At 37.9% G+C, this 15,593-nt stretch overlaps 3 protein-coding genes across 16 annotated transcripts in view; all 3 read right to left on the bottom strand.

The window, feature by feature from the left end:
- Nucleotides 1-1,312, bottom strand: part of LOC103381923 (probable histone deacetylase 1-B) — a 388,477-nt gene extending 387,165 nt beyond the window's left edge. The window contains exons 1-4 of one of the 4 annotated variants that reach the window (XR_521854.3): nt 1,171-1,312; nt 576-677; nt 386-494; nt 227-306 (exon numbers count right to left, since the gene is read on the bottom strand). Coding sequence is in view for 2 of the 4 variants with exons in the window: in XM_008314528.3 (XP_008312750.1) it covers nt 242-306; nt 386-494; nt 605-677; nt 1,171-1,229 (306 nt within the window). In the remaining 2 variants the exon portion in view is untranslated. The other 3 variants (XR_001760354.2, XM_008314528.3, XM_008314529.3) reach the window with 3 other exon arrangements.
- A 1,759-nt stretch (nt 1,313-3,071) lies between these two features.
- star2 (steroidogenic acute regulatory protein 2) lies at nt 3,072-9,667 on the bottom strand. Of its 5 annotated transcripts, none has more exons than XR_001760464.2 (9): nt 8,130-8,547; nt 6,464-6,601; nt 6,260-6,346; nt 6,052-6,182; nt 5,812-5,970; nt 5,073-5,248; nt 4,602-4,695; nt 4,094-4,197; nt 3,072-3,785 (listed from the first exon to the last, which is right to left on the bottom strand). XR_001760464.2 is itself a non-coding variant. In XM_025057884.1 (9 exons), the coding sequence occupies exons 2-9, from the start codon at nt 6,525-6,527 to the stop codon at nt 3,681-3,683; spliced, it is 915 nt and encodes a 304-aa protein (XP_024913652.1). In that variant the 5' UTR covers nt 6,528-6,601; nt 9,563-9,667; the 3' UTR covers nt 3,072-3,680. The 5 variants fall into 5 exon arrangements, 4 of the variants coding, with proteins under 4 accessions (XP_024913652.1, XP_016890326.1, XP_016890327.1 ...); XM_025057884.1 differs by lacking the exon at nt 8,130-8,547 and adding an exon at nt 9,563-9,667 and having other exon boundaries at nt 4,602-4,690; XM_017034837.2 differs by having other exon boundaries at nt 4,602-4,690.
- Nucleotides 8,677-14,360, bottom strand: tbata (thymus, brain and testes associated). Of its 7 annotated transcripts, none has more exons than XM_017034831.2 (11): nt 14,321-14,335; nt 13,672-13,735; nt 13,110-13,162; nt 12,721-12,912; nt 11,875-12,042; nt 11,663-11,751; nt 11,038-11,181; nt 10,649-10,730; nt 9,967-10,132; nt 9,830-9,879; nt 8,677-9,715 (listed from the first exon to the last, which is right to left on the bottom strand). In XM_017034831.2, the coding sequence occupies exons 4-11, from the start codon at nt 12,899-12,901 to the stop codon at nt 9,642-9,644; spliced, it is 954 nt and encodes a 317-aa protein (XP_016890320.1). In that variant the 5' UTR covers nt 12,902-12,912; nt 13,110-13,162; nt 13,672-13,735; nt 14,321-14,335; the 3' UTR covers nt 8,677-9,641. The 7 variants fall into 7 exon arrangements, with proteins under 7 accessions (XP_016890320.1, XP_016890319.1, XP_008312743.1 ...); XM_017034830.2 differs by lacking the exon at nt 14,321-14,335 and adding an exon at nt 13,930-14,313; XM_008314521.3 differs by lacking the exon at nt 14,321-14,335 and adding an exon at nt 13,930-14,312 and having other exon boundaries at nt 9,967-10,114.
- Between the last annotated feature and the right edge of the window lie 1,233 nt (nt 14,361-15,593).

Here is a 15,593-nt window from a genome sequence, read left to right as displayed (position 1 = left end):
GTGCACTAAGAAACTCCACCTGATGGGGAACATGTGGATATTTCTCAACAATAAGGTTGCAGTTTCAACAAAATGCTAAAACTCTTTAGCATGATCATGAAACTGCATACACAATGCAATCAAATCACTTCTAAGACTGTTTCGATCAATCGTGTCTGTACTGAATTTGTCCAGTTGGTGTCACTCCTTTGTCATGTGAAAGGCTTAAATCAATTTCTTTTCATACCTTTAATAGTGACGTTCAATCGGCGCCACACTGAAGGACCACTGCGCTCAGCTGGTACATCTCCGTTACTTGGCCATGATCTAAACCCAAGACGCACATTTTAAGAACGTGTCCACAGCAGTTCAGGAAGAAAAGAAAAAAAATCTAAATCGCACTCACAGTAAAACACACTTGCCGGGTTAGAGATGGTTTCGTAGGACCTCTCGTCGATACCATCTCCGAGTGGGTCATTCACTGCGTGGTATTTGCCCTTTCCAGTCCCGATGTCCTGTAAACATTTCACAACACTATAAATGCTGTCCAAAAGTTTCATTTCCGCTAAATAAAACATGAAATGTTTCCTTTTTACTTGGACGATGTCATTCACGTAACACAAACCAGATGCTTCGGACTGCTTGGCGTCGTGGAGTCCACCGGCCCAGTTGATGGCGATATGGGTCTGCTGCTACACCTGAAAAGATTTACTTCATCAATGTCATACGTGAACGAGCGCACGCACACGCTTAAAAAATGAAAACGTAAATTCGTACCCCCGATAATAATGTGCCGTCTTCTTCATTACTATCTCATCGTTACAATGAGCTGCAAAGTGCAACTATCACTCTGACGGAAACGTTCCCCACACAAGTCGCTGCTTCACAAACACGTGGCTAACGTTGCAACACCCGAAGTGTTTGGATCACTCAAACCAAAGGGTCTTCGTGCACATACTTCGAGGCCAAATCACAAAACGCTGACTGAAGCGATACGTGCAGTCAGAACTGGTTTAAATGTGCAAACCGTGCGGCTCAAACAAGCTACTGTTTAGCAAGCTAACCGTTTGCCCCACTCGGCAGACGGTTTAAAACAAACCGTCTTACACGGAATACTGGTCCTTCACATGACGCGTTAATCGTCAAAGTGAAAAGAACCAGAGATGGAAATACTATTTCCGAAATACGTACCGTAGGAACAAAAGCAAACTACTTTCTTTATGCCTTAACACAGCGCCATTTTGCAACATCACCGGAACAGGAAGTAGTACCACTTCTTTCCGCTTTTAAAGCGCACGGCTGCGCCTCGTTATCCAATCACAAGCGTCCTGCACGGCATCTACAATCCACCAGGTTGTCACCTGTGTGATATGAGGAGGGGCATAATGGACTAGGAGGGGTAGGAAAGGGGAAAATAGGAGGAGGGTGTGTTTTCTCATTTATCATGAATCTACGTATATACTAGTTTAATTTGTGTTGCTTATGTCAGAGTTAATTGCATGCAAATCAAAAAATCAATGTATAGAATTTTCACCTGAACCCTCTTACCCAGTGGATGGATGTGATATTGGTATACCACAATAATTGTAATTGTAAGTAATTGGCAGAGGATGGATATTTTACTGTTCCTTTTTAAAGGACAAAACAAAGAAATACATACAGTATACATAAGAATGGTCAATATTTCAACATATTTTAATTAAATTTGTGTGTTAAAATCGAACTATATAGAGATATTTAAAAAACCCAACATACATAAATGCATGTATACAGTAATACAAATATGAAGGCTTACAGATAGTCCTTCCATTCAACCAAAGTCTGTCCAGGTGCTGGACAGAACCATTTGCCTCTGTGCTGCATATGGCCAGGAACTTTGCTTTTACGTTTTCCGTGCAGCTTACAGATGTAGGTGTAATTGTCTTTTTGATGGCTCTTTTTTGGTTGGTTCTCTCTTCGCTTTGCTCCTTATCCTTCAGAGCTGCCTTTTTCATTCTGCACTCCCGATGCCTGTTGAATGCTTGAGACGATGATGATGATGATGAGGAGGGGAGGAAACATGTACAGATTGTGTTACATTTAACTGTTACATTTAAATGTTAGATTCATCATAGAACATTTCATCCTGAGATAAAGTGAGGTTTATATATATATATATATATATATATATATATATCATGGCTGCATATATATATATATACAGCCATGACATATTTTAGTGAGAGTGCGTCTACATTAAATAAACAGATATAAATATAATTAGAATATACATTACAACTATTAGCTTATATTTAGAATTCATATAGTCAACAGAGAAAAATCCTACGGATCCAGATAAATGTGCTTAATAAACATTTATACACATCAACATAAATATAGGCTTATTGTCACTGTATAATGTTTGCAAATATGTTTGGCCTTTCTTCACCTGTATATATATTAATAAAAATAATAAAATTATCTCAGATAACTTAAAAGTATGATCATGTAAAATCTCCGATGTCTGAAAGTACCATGAAATTAAATCTCAGATATCTGAAAGTACAATGATATTCACGTCATAAGTGGTGGGGCAGTGGTGCCTTAGAGGTTAAGGGGTGTAGGTGTACCAGGTGAACCAGGTAACATTAGCACTAAAGGGTGGAGGGTGGTATAGGGGGAGGGAGGTGATGTGAGGGGTAGACGTGGTGGAGGGGTGTGGTGTGGAGGGATACCAGTGATACCAGGTGACAATACGGCTTTGGGGGTGATGTGGGGGATAGACGTTGCGGGTGGGGGGGGCTTTTGAAAGAGACACAGGTGAATGTGATCACACTAATCAAATCAACAGCCAGGCAGGAGACACAGACAATGGAAACTGAAGTGTGGTTTTAAAATAAAGACAATGGACCATGTTGAAGTTTAATTCTTGTGCTTTACAACATCACTCTCTCATATATATGTGTATATATATATATATATACACACATATATATATATATACACATATATATGTATATATATATATATATATACACACATATATATATATATACACACATATATGTGTATATATATATATATATATGTACATATATATCACTATATATCCCTTTTTTGACATTTTTCTTAATTTATAATATGTTCTAAAACACATGTTTTCTAGCTAAATGATACCTGTTTTTGGCTATCTCTAAGCCTTTACTGGGCTAGTAGTCACCCTCCAGAATGATTTTTTATAACAAAATTTATTTAATTATCATTAGCTGTATTTGGAACACTCTACTGAAGTACTACAGCAGTTTTCTTGACTTATGTGTACCAACCTAACAGCCTGTATTATTTGAAAGAGGACAATAAGCTGTAGTGCATGTGAGCTAGAGAAGCCCAGATGGACAGCCCAGTTGGTCTATTGGTGTGTTTCCAGTGAGCTCAGAAAAGGAGAGAGTGAGAGGAGGAGGAGGAAAAGGAGAAAGGGTTGCAGAGCAGCAAACAATGATGGATGATGAAGATGAAAAGTCAGATCTGAATAAGAAGAAGAGGAAAACATAAGTTCTCCAGGAACAAATTAACAGACACATGAAAACACCCACAGTGATACACCCACAGGTGTTTAGTTTGCATTGAACGTTGTAAAAGGAAACTTAGCTTGGGATGTCAAAAGTAGACATTCAATAACACAAGACATAACCATCTGCCATGTGTGGTTCACAGAGAGTCAGTCATCCCAGGGTGGTGCTTGCGGTGAGACGTCTGCGGAGATAACTAGTGAAATCCAGCTGTTTTTGAGGCAAAGTGCGATCGACAATCGACTGTGGCAGCCAGCACTGTGAACATAGTTACCTTGGTTAAGCAATTAAAATACAACAGTAAACAAAAGGGATGCCAATAGCCTGCAGTACAATATGTACTGTCACATGTAAATTGTCTGCTTTATGGAAATGCATTTTAATGAGCAAATTAGTGGTAGCATCACGGTTGTTTTATATTTCATGTACGGTGGAATTGCTTGAATAAAAAATACAATTATCAAAATAAAAGAACCATTCAAATGTGTAGTACTGTATTGACTTATGGCTCTAATTTCTTCCAGCAGATTATCAAAATAACTACTCACAACTACCTCCTTACTCACTTCATCGCCTGCTTCGACTGGCTGACAGATTGTGCTCTTTACTTCCTCTTTCACCTTCAAACCTCCCGCCTCTGTATTCTTATCAGTGTCACCAGCGTAGTTAACTGTGAAAATAAAGTACTAATTCTTTGCAGCCATCCCTTATCTTGAAATTTCATATTTAATAACGTAACATGACTTGTGGTTGCTATAGCTGCTGTGTTGGTAATCCCCAGACACTAAACACGGGGCCGAGTGTTTACCTACAGAATATTAGAGCCTGCTGCTAGAGACTGCTGTGCTCAGAAGATATATTGGCAATTTATTGCCGAAGCACAATCAGACGTCCAGATATGTCAACATCTTAATCATTGAAAAGCTGGTGGAAGTGATAGAGACTAATGCCTATGTACAAAAAAGTCAATACAGCAATGACTGACTATTGCACTACTAGGAGACAGCAGGAAAGAAGAATCAGAAGTGCTTTATTTTTCACCATCAGGGACATTGTAAAATTGTTCTAATTTACCTTGACATCCATATTTAAAAGCCATGTGAAGTGGCTTTTTCTGCTTTCTCCATTTACTGCTTCTATGATGATGCATGTGGGTCCATCCTCTGCTCTGTGGACATGGAAAATGAAACGGTTAGTTCAGTTTGCATATTGAATATGAAGTGCACTTTATTGTATGCCCATCTCACTTAAGTCATAAAAAATATATATGTTAAATTAAATTTAAATCAAATGATAAATTAATGCATTAAATAAAAATATTTCTAACATAATGTAATATAATATAATGTTAAATATATTCAATTTTGGACCCAAAATAAAATTTGATTATTTTATCCATCTGTTTTATTTTGAAAGATTTTAAAACACATATGTTTAAATGGGCTCAGACTGCAAAATAAATCTGGTATTCAGACCTTTATCTCTAAAAAACACTATATATTGCACCAACGTATGAAGAAAGTTGCTGCCTGGCATATCACCCACCTGACAAAGCCTGCCTGAGGCGGGAACTTCTCCAGCTTAATAGCTCCTCCTCCCAGGTAAACTCTGGATTTTTGTTTGCAGCTATGTCTGACACTCAGGAAATCCCTTTGGCCAAACAGATTTCTTTCTGAAACCTCATGCGTGACAATGGTTTTAGGTCCTATGTGTTTGAGAACCTGGAACAGGAGACAGAATGATACATTGATAATCCTAAATATATATTTACTCTTATAAACTAAATAAACTTTATATATAAATAATATGTTGAGGTACATTGATTCAATGCATGTAGTTGTATGGCATAATATGAGTCAGACAATTGGTAACATATAAAGGATTTACATCAACTGTATTTCTTTTCTTTTTTGTCTCATGATCTACCAGTACTCCCTTTGTGATCTACTGGTAGACTGTGATCTATTTATTGGTGATTTAAACACTTATGGACATTATTATTGGTAAACTAATTTACTAATAAAAAAAGGACATTTAAGAAAAACAAATCATAACTCAACAATCTTAAAGCCCTGGTCATTAATCTTTGTTGTGTTTGATTTGCAGTTAATGCGATCTAAAAAAATGTTAAATATTGGTACGGTCAGGAAAAAACAAAGTCATTTAAATCATGTTTTGATTGAGACTCAGTCACAGCTTAGAATACCCTTGTTTAGTATGCATGTCTCATTAGGGTGGTAGATACAGTAAAATAGGATCATGAGGAACATATGAAGGTGCTCACTTTGATATGCTGTATTTGTGGATTCCACTTGTGCATCTCCTCCACTCTTGCAAACAGAAGGTCATACAGCTCATCCACACTGGCCTCCAGCACAGCCTCCAACCTGAAGACCGTCCTAGCCCCTGGGATCACTTTGCTACAAATCACGTCTCCGTTACTCTGGAGGGAAGGAATCATAACATCGTGATGTTAATAAAAGTCTTCCTCATCATGGAGAGCAGTAGAGAACCCAGCCGTTACCTCTTTGAATCGCACCTCCCAGCCATCTTTATCTTCCAGTATCCTCAGAGCCTTCAACATTGCTTGTTGGCCGAGCTGCATGTGAAACAGTGGATCATTTGGCTCAGCCGTTACACGCTTTGGTTTGGTTTCTGCAAAACACATGCGTGGGATCAACACTTTCACTAAGGCCCCTTGAAATAAAAATAACAGAAAAAGTGTGTTTTACCATCAAAACTTGAATCAATCTGTGCTCTTGGCCGCTGCAGGCTTGTGAATTCCTGGCCTATCACTGCCACAGCTGTGCATTGTAGCACTGCAGGATTGAACATCGGAGGGATTCAAAACAAAAAAAGAACAACAATGAAGATGTTCAGATAATGCCTGGCTGCAAAAAGACGTGAAGTGAGAAATTAGATGGCTGAGTGTTTACCTGCCGTGCTCCTTAGGTGTGGGTAGGAGATGCCACAGCAGAGCTTGACAACAGCAGGCAGCATGTTCACTGTCGATGGCAGTGATGGCAAAATAAAGGAGTTTGGCTTTGGTCTTTATACCGTCCCTGAAGGACACTCTGTTAAGATAAGACCCAGAGAAGAAGATAGGAACTGTTCTGAATTCTGCACTGAAGGTCAGGCCTGAAATGTAAGTAAACCATTGACAGAAAACACATTTGAAACACATTCAAAGTGGATAGATGAGGAGATTATAGAAATAAAACATCTATTATGCAAACTACACAGTATTACTTGAGTATTTTTCAAGTATATTTTCGAGTATTTTTCAATTGTGTATTTTGGTGTAGGCAGTGATGGTCAAAATGCTGTTGTTGAAATGTTATTTCCAAGTGACTGGCTGATGCAAAAACAATGTCGTAGATTTTCAAAATAAAGTAAAAAGAAAAACTTAGTTTTACAGCCCAAATTCACAACATTTTCCAAATAATCCAAATCCTCTACTTCGATGTTTCCCAACCTTTTTTGAACCACGGCACACATACAACATTAGGAAAATGATGTATGTGTGCGGCACATCCCCAAACAAAAATCTCATGTAATAAAATATAATACTATTCTATAGTTTAAATTAACTAAAAATGTACTCCTGTTTAGTTGAAGACAACACTGATATACTGGCAGGAATTGAAGAAAGACACAAAGATCTTTAACAGCTCTGATTATCTTTTCTTAGTTTTGATAACCATCTGCTGCCACCTAGTGGAAGATGATTCAATTGTTCTGCCTGTCACACATTGCCGAACAAAGAAAAAATATTTGCAATAAATAAATAATATTTTGGGAACAATTAAGTAACATTGGATAATTTTCCACAGCACACCAGTGTGCCACAACACAGCGGTTGGGAATCACTGCTCTACTTCTACCTACTACTACCTCTACGTCGGACTCAGTCAGCATTGACTCTGGTTTTATTGTGTCTACAACCAACTGATAAGTGCAGCTCTGACAGCCAGATCCAATAGATTTTTTTTGCCTGGTCTTTCTTGGTCCTAAAATCCAATATTCTACAGAGACGTGTGGCTTGTTATAAGAATACTGAACACCACAGCCGTAGCCCATTGTGCGCTGATAATGAAGTACAATGTTTTGCTTTTCAAATGAAAATATGGCCAATACATAAGAGTGGTTTCACAGAGCTGTCCTCTTCTTCTACCATAAATAAAGAACTGCTGCACAAAGGAGGCTGCAGCAAAACACAGTCCTCAAAAGACAACTCAATACTACGTGTACGCGCACATACAGTAGTACGTGTGGTCAGAGAGTACCAGAGTGCCCTTAACCCTTAATGCCATTCTGTGACTTCCCAGAATCCTCTGCTCTAATGCTCTCCTGCTTTGAGTGAGGCAGAAAAATTGAGCCAAGCACAAACGCAGCTGAAAGAGAGATGAGAGAAAATATTGAATTGAAATTCTTAGCCTGGATGAATCCCAATAATTTTACTTTCTATTAAAATTAAATTACTATCTTATTCTATAGGAATACGGTTTTAGAAACATTTTCACTTAAATATGTCACTTTATTGCACCATTTCTGGTTTTGGAAGTGATATATCATATCTTGTGTGTGATATCTATAAAATACCATCGAGGGCCTGGTGCCTCCTTCTCCACTCAGTGGTGCCAAGCAGAAATGTTTCTGATAGTGTCTCAGGAAACAGCTGCCTCTTATCGCCTGGAGCCAACAGGTGTCCTTGTGAGAAGATTCATGACGTCAATGGTCAAGTTCACCTGCTGACCAGGCCGGCACAGCATGTTATAATATACAGACGAGAAGAAATATTACGCGCCACAATTTTGCATCTTCATAACTTCAGCAAGGACAGTTACTTCAAAAATATCTTAAAATTAGTTCTAGAGGATAATATAGCCTTCAACTGTGAAATAACTGAAAACACACAAAAGCCTGCTTAACAATTTTAAGATTTAGCCTGCGATAAAGAAAACGTATTCAGGGAAATAGTATAATGTTCCAACACCAAAACAAACAAAAAAAGTTTCTATCCCCAACCCTAACCCTATTTTTCTGCACCTTTGTTGTTATTCATAGAAACATAGAAACATAAAAAATTCATAGAAACATAAAAAGAAGTTCCTCTGCTCATCAGTGTGGAGGGGGCCAGACTTGTGGAGGACAGTGCTTCAGTATAATAAGCCCGTTTCTGTGTTATCTAAAATTACAGATTACACGTCTTTGAATCTATAATGCAATATGATTTTGAACAAATGATTTCTTTTATCTTCCTGTGAAGCTCAGTGACCACAGAGGTGTCTCTATTGTCCACTGTGTCTTCTTTGTTCGGTTGGCCTGTTATTATACAATTGTTGATGGCGTTGGCTCGACAACAGGAAGCTCCGGGGAGCATTTGTGGTCATTTACCGTTCCTGTTCGTCCATGTTATCTCGTCACTGTGATTCAAATGTATTTTTTTTTCTACAGCTGCCTTAGAATGTGTCATCGGTTGTTGTAGAAGAGCCTCGTCAATCTGGTGTGAGATCTGAGCTGGTATTTTTATATGAGTTTTTTCTATTATCCAATACTGTGTGAGAAAGTCTTCCTGTGGATGAGTGACAGAAATCAGCCTGATCGATGTTTTCATTCCTCCCTACATCCGTCATGTGACACATCCTCCCCATACAAGGTTGGCAACTAAACTAAATCATTTATACATAAGGGAAAATTGGGAAAATGCATTATTTATGAAATCCAACTTAAGTAGAACACTTTGACAAACCACCAAAATCATTTAAGAATGCCTTTAGGACACTGGTGCCATGGAGTCTTTAAAGGAAAGAAGCTAATCTGGTCTGCTCCAGATTAATGCATGCGTTAACAATGTACTTTATATTGTTGAACAACTACAGTATTCTTTATCATGTACATTTTTTCAAGATATATTGTGTTGTTTTTCTATCATCTATTATCATTTCGAACCACCTACGTAGAAAATTCAATGGAGTAAAGAACACCACAGAGGACGTGGGGAGGAGAAGAGGAAAAAAAAACAACAAAACAACCTTTTTTTTCCATTAGAGAACAACTGCGATACAGTCATCGCAGTGTTGAACGAAGGAGGCCCTTGTAGCTGTGCTAATGCTAAACAGGGTGACGTTGAGGACGACTGCTTTCTTCTGCATGGACTTCAAGGACCTCGGCATCTCCGATCTTCTCTGCAAATCAATCCAGATAAATAAAACCCACTTTAAATGGGATAATTGTACAAAATTAAATAGATTATTTTTATCAGAGAAATAAAATTTCTTAAGTGTGCATCGTTTACTCACGGGGTCTGTCCTCATTGGATGTCCGGTTCATTTTGTCTAGCTGTGTCTGGCTATGCGTGCAAAACAAAAACTTGTTTCAGACACATAACGTAGATGTTTGAACCCATATTTAGAAAAATAAAATGAGTCACCCTTACCATGTTCTCGTTGGTTGCCTCCATGGTTGATCCAGCGGAGGAGAAGACCCTTCATGAAAGGCCTGAAGATGGACGTTGGGCTGGTTACGACCAGTGAGGTCAACACCATCCACAGCATGTTTGATCATCCCCATCACCAGATCCTTCTCTGTGGAGTGCAACGTGACTGAGAAGAGTATGGCAGTTTTTATCATTGGGCAACCTAGCAACTGCATCACAGACGTGACTAATAACAGATTTTGCAGCAACTTTAGTGCAAATTGATATGACAGCAAGGAAAATCAATAACTGTATTTCTAAAACCCAGAGGATATAATAAATGTTATCTACTTGTAAATCAAATGTAAAGTCATTTGGATATAACACCTATAATTAACCTGATGAAAGTGATTCTTTTCTGTGGCCTGTTCTACATCTCGTGATGAGGTCTCGTCAAGGCAACAGGAGAAATAGGAGAAAATCTGTCAAGAAATTTTCTTTGCATATTTACTCCTGAAAACAAATTAAAAGCAAATACAAATAAATCCTAACTTTTAATTTGTCTTGAAAAGACGTACTAATGAGGCAACTTTATAAAATAAAGCAACAATATCCAGAAACTGTTAAGGTGACCATCTAGACTAACAATACAGCCAGAGAAAAACAGTTATAAAGTATAGATTCATTTCCAGGGGTATCTTACCACGTTGACCTGCGAGCAGGAGCCACTGCTGGACTGTGGACAGGGAATCTGTCTGTAGAATCTGACAAAGCAGCTCCAAAACCTGACAAGAGACCAGTGGACCATCACATTATCACAACATCAGCATAGAAATGTGGAACCATGTATTTCCTATCTGAGGTTTTCCACAAGGCACAGGCTGTAGCAAAGGACTCTGGGATAATTGAGTGTAATGTCTTTGGAAAAGTGGCCCCTGAATGTTTCTGTGATTACTCTAATGTGCTTTCAAAACAGGTAGATAGATAGACATACTTTACTGATCCCAGGCTGGGAAAATTTGTTTGTTTTAGATAGATAGATCTAATTGTTCATGACTGGAGACACAGAAGAAAAGGGACTCATTTTCTTACCATGAGTTCTTGATCGTGGAAGGGCTGGGGATAAATCAGGTGCTGAGGTCTCCACTGGTAAGACTTTGTGGGAGGTGGGATGATTCTTCCAGTTTTAGCTGAATATTGTGTTTTTCTTCTGATCAATTCTTCTTCTGGCTGCACCTATAGGAGACATTTAGTCATGAACCGAAGCTGTTTATCTGAGAAAACACTGAAAAGTGCAGTGTATGTGTATGATTTTTAGATGGAAGGAAAGTGGAACCTCACACAGTATTAGAATTCACTGAAGTCCTGAATATCTTTTAAATTTGTCATCACTTTTTTTTCTAACGTAATTTAAAGCCAGAATTTTAAGGTCTAATCAAAATAACTGATTTAATCAATAACTAATATTTAAAAGACAACACTAAAGTAAGGCTCTGCCCAGCAAAAGATACACATACTGCACATAACAAAGATTTAGTTTTGCTTTTTATGTTACTTGAGTTAGTGAATAACTAAGTCACCTACCTAAGAAACTGTCCCAATCCCAGCCTGTGGTTCTTCACCCCCTCAATATGCAAACTTCAATGTCCAGTAGGATGTGTAATACATACATTAAGACCTGAATTTTAGTTGAAAAGTAATGTTTTTTAATGACCACCTCTCTTTTGTCCTTGTTTGCCTGAGACAACGATTTGACTTTTGTAGCCAGTTCCTTAAGTTCCTCCCTCCAGGCCTCTGAAAAAAGAGCTTAAAAAGGGAGAAAATATTACAAAAACATTCTGGTGAGTTGGTTATTATGAACTGAGTTATTAATATGAATTATTCAAAAAATGTCCAGTGATCATAATTATAGTTGTATCGTGGCCAAACCTGATTTTTTTGTACCACCAACTTCGTTGAGACTTTGAGCAGCGGGGAAAGGGAACAAGGGGTCAGTTGCTCTCCTAAAGGCATGGCTCTTGAGCAGCGGGTGAGGAAATAATGATGAGGTGACAAACCAGTCATCCTTCACTGTGCAGACAGGTCTTCCATTGAGGCCTAGAATATTAGAGAAAAACACAGAACATTTCAAGAGGGAGTCAAAAATGAATAGAATGGAACTGGAGTCCTTGCAAGTTTACAACAAAAGGCATAGATGGATAGAAAGAGATGGAGGGTTTGGTGTATGGATGGATGGTCTTTAAAAGGAAAGATGGATAGATTGGTGTTAACATTGATGCATCTACTCTGGGTCCAATGCAGGGGAGAGGTCAATAGAGTTTAATAACCCTGCTGTAGCAGAATTAGAGCAGAAAGGCCGATTAAGTGTGTGCTCTTAGTGCTCTGTAGTGTCGGAGTGATCATTAGGTGACCAATGGAAAATGACCCAGTTTTTTTGTCTGAAAGTTATTATTTTATTCACTGCAATAAATGTATTTTTGTTTGTCTTTACTGCAGTGAAAGGCAGAAAGATTAAATACCCTCCCACTACTACAACTAGATCAAAAGAGCCTTAGAACTGTTGAAAGCAGGTGTTGTGTGTCCTTTTCAATTTCTACAAGCATATAAGCATTGTGTTTAACTAAACACGTCCAGGTCTAACACCGAGTATGTATATTCTGAGTGAAATAAAAGTAAGAACTAGGGACATGTTTGGTGGCTTATGTTTATACAAGTATGTATGCATCATATATATATGTGTGTGTGTTTGTGTGTGTGTGTGTGTAGGCTTCTCACCTTGAATATGCCTCACCCTGTGAGGATGGGGATTGTGCCGAGAGAAAAACGAGTGATGACTCAAGGTCCCAAAACGTGCGCTGCTTTTTGTCAGATTCCTCAGCTCAGCGGTGAATGGAACCTGAATGCTTTGAGAGTGAGTTCTTGCTCCTGACGTTGTCCGAGAGTTAGGGCTCTGCATATTTAATTCGTCTAAAGAAATGACAGACATATTTTAAGAAAGGAGACAGTGAAAACAAATGTTGTGTTTTTTACAACTAAACCATAGGAGGAACAGTCACAGTGCACTCAATCTAACCATCCAAGTTTCCACTCAAATAAATGCATCAGGTTCTAAGTAGTTTGTAAGAAATTTACAAGAAAAATACAAGTGGAAAGCACAACTCTACCTCTGAAAACTGCTTCCCTCTGAAAGCCTTGGGCACATCATGCATTGTGTTGCCTCCGTTGCCAAGAAACATTGAGTACACAAAAAACAAACAAACAATGGCATTCGCCCACAAGTGGAAGGGGTTAGGGAATGTTCCACTTGAACAACATCATGTTCTCTAACTGACAGAACAAGGTGAACAGAACAATAGCATGTTGTTTAAAAAGCAGGTTGACCAGCAGGAGGATGGTATTAACATTGACTCATTTACAGTTAGTAGTAGGTTAGTAGGCATCTGTCACTGTGCTCAACACCCTGCTCCGTCTGCTGTGTGTACAGATGGTAATGTTGTTAAAAAGATGAGTCCAGGTCCAGGACTGCTGCTGCTACTACTACAATAACAACAGTAGTACTGCTGCAACTACCACTACTACTATTACTATGGCTAAGACTACTACAGTACTACTGCATCAACTTCCTAAACTTCAACTATGAATCTAACTACTACTACTATTACTAAGATGGCTACTACTTAAAATAATAATACTAATAATATTATTAATAATAATAGCAATAGTCACCAAGTGAACGGGAGCAGTTGGCCTTGGAGTTGAGCAACCTCACAATATGTATCTGCTCCTGTGGCTGCAGTGATACATTTGAGTAGACATTTAGTAAACTGGATTCTGTGGCCTTCAACTTCAATTTCTGTTCTGCAAATTTCTGAAATTTCTGCATCTGTAACTTTATATTAAATTGATGTCTGGGTTGTGTTAAATATTGTATTACCTTTAACAGCTCAGAATACTATGAGATTATATTCCTTTGAGGATACATACCAGCTCCTTCACTCCACCACGGCTGCAGTAGAACAACTTTGAAGGCAGACTAACTGCAGAGTAAAAGTGACAGCACTTGTCGAGCAGCTGTCACAGTTAATTCTAGGATGTCAAATCTCCATGCGGGATATAATCAAATACCCCAAAGCGGGAAAGAAGATCAAAATACTGGCACACTCCGTCCAGGTGACGCATCCTTTAAGACTCAATGTGAAATGTAAATGGAAGGTGCTAAAAAAGTCGACTTTTCATTCCACGCATTTAATATCACAGTAAAGTAGGAAGCGATAACAAAATAATAATACTAATAATAATTTAAAAAAAAAACGCCGTCTTCCGGTGAAAGAGTTTAAACAAAGGCGTGGGGTCGCTGCTTCAATAATAAACATACCTGTTTTCAATCAGATCCTGGCTGGGCGCTTACTGATGACGTCACAACCTACGCTCCATTATAATTTAAATAAAATATTAATAATAAAAATACAATGAAATAGTAACAATGCATTAATCTTACTGAACGCTTAAACGTATTCTGGATAGTGATAGTTTCAATTATTTAAAATACTTCCAGGTCGCGACACATTTATAGTGGCAGTGTTTTTACTTTCAGGTCATATTGTCCTTGTGTCACGTCACATTTGTCCTTATGTAAAGTTTTATATAATATAGTATTTGTTTAATTATCCAAAACAAATCGTGCATACAAATTTTCTGTCTGTATTTGAGTGTTATATATTTTTGATTCCATTTTCACAATTACACAATCTGAATTTTTCATTTTACAATTTTGTTTTAGCAATAAAAAGGGATTAAAATAACTAACTCTTAAACACACTTACACACAATTAGTTTTTCATCATGTTTGTTATACTGTACTGCATTCCAAATATAAAGTTTGTCTTTAGGGCTGAAAATGAATACTGAACAAACTTCTCAAACTGTGAATTATGATAGAAATATCTACTGCAGAATCTTAACCTTACCACAGTAAGGTTACACACTGAGGATTTCAAAGATGGAAATTATTAGAGCGCTTCACATTCAGCTTCAGTGCGTCATGTAAATTATTAGACATTATGCTACCCTGAAGTTAAAAAACACAGCTGTATACGATATTAACACACAAGAGCTTTTAAAAATACAAAGTATTCATCAAATCAAAACGTTTTTCTTGACAACTGACTCTTGACCTAAACCTCTTTATTCAGACAACCTCGATTGGACCATGAAACTTTGTTTCATGGTCCAATCCCATTGGGCACGGGGATTGGGGATGCATGGATTCAACCAAACCATTCATCAACCGCTGAAAAAACACCAGAAAATAAAAACAAACACTCAGTTGTCAACTGAAAGTTGTGATTTGGAATGAATGACACAAAATTGCATATTTATGATCGTGGTTTCTTTGCAGGCTATTTTGAACACAGTGTCAAGGTAGTTTTGTAAATAATCATACAAGGAGGGTTGCAAAGCATGATGGGAGAGGGCAGATATGTGCAGGAGCTTCTTTTTTTTTTTACCATAAGGACATTATCTCAGCACTTATTAATTTGTCTGTTATAGTTCAGACAGACAGACAGACAGACAGACAGATAGACATATAGATAGATAGATCATCACACAGCACATCACATCATCTTAATGAACACATCAAACCCTGT

Source organism: Cynoglossus semilaevis, chromosome 8, assembly GCF_000523025.1.
Source record: "Cynoglossus semilaevis isolate Cse_v1.0 chromosome 8, Cse_v1.0, whole genome shotgun sequence".
NCBI classification, from domain to species: domain Eukaryota; kingdom Metazoa; phylum Chordata; class Actinopteri; order Pleuronectiformes; family Cynoglossidae; genus Cynoglossus; species Cynoglossus semilaevis.
Note: the sequence above shows the minus strand (reverse complement) of the source record. Positions and strands in the feature narration are given on the sequence as shown.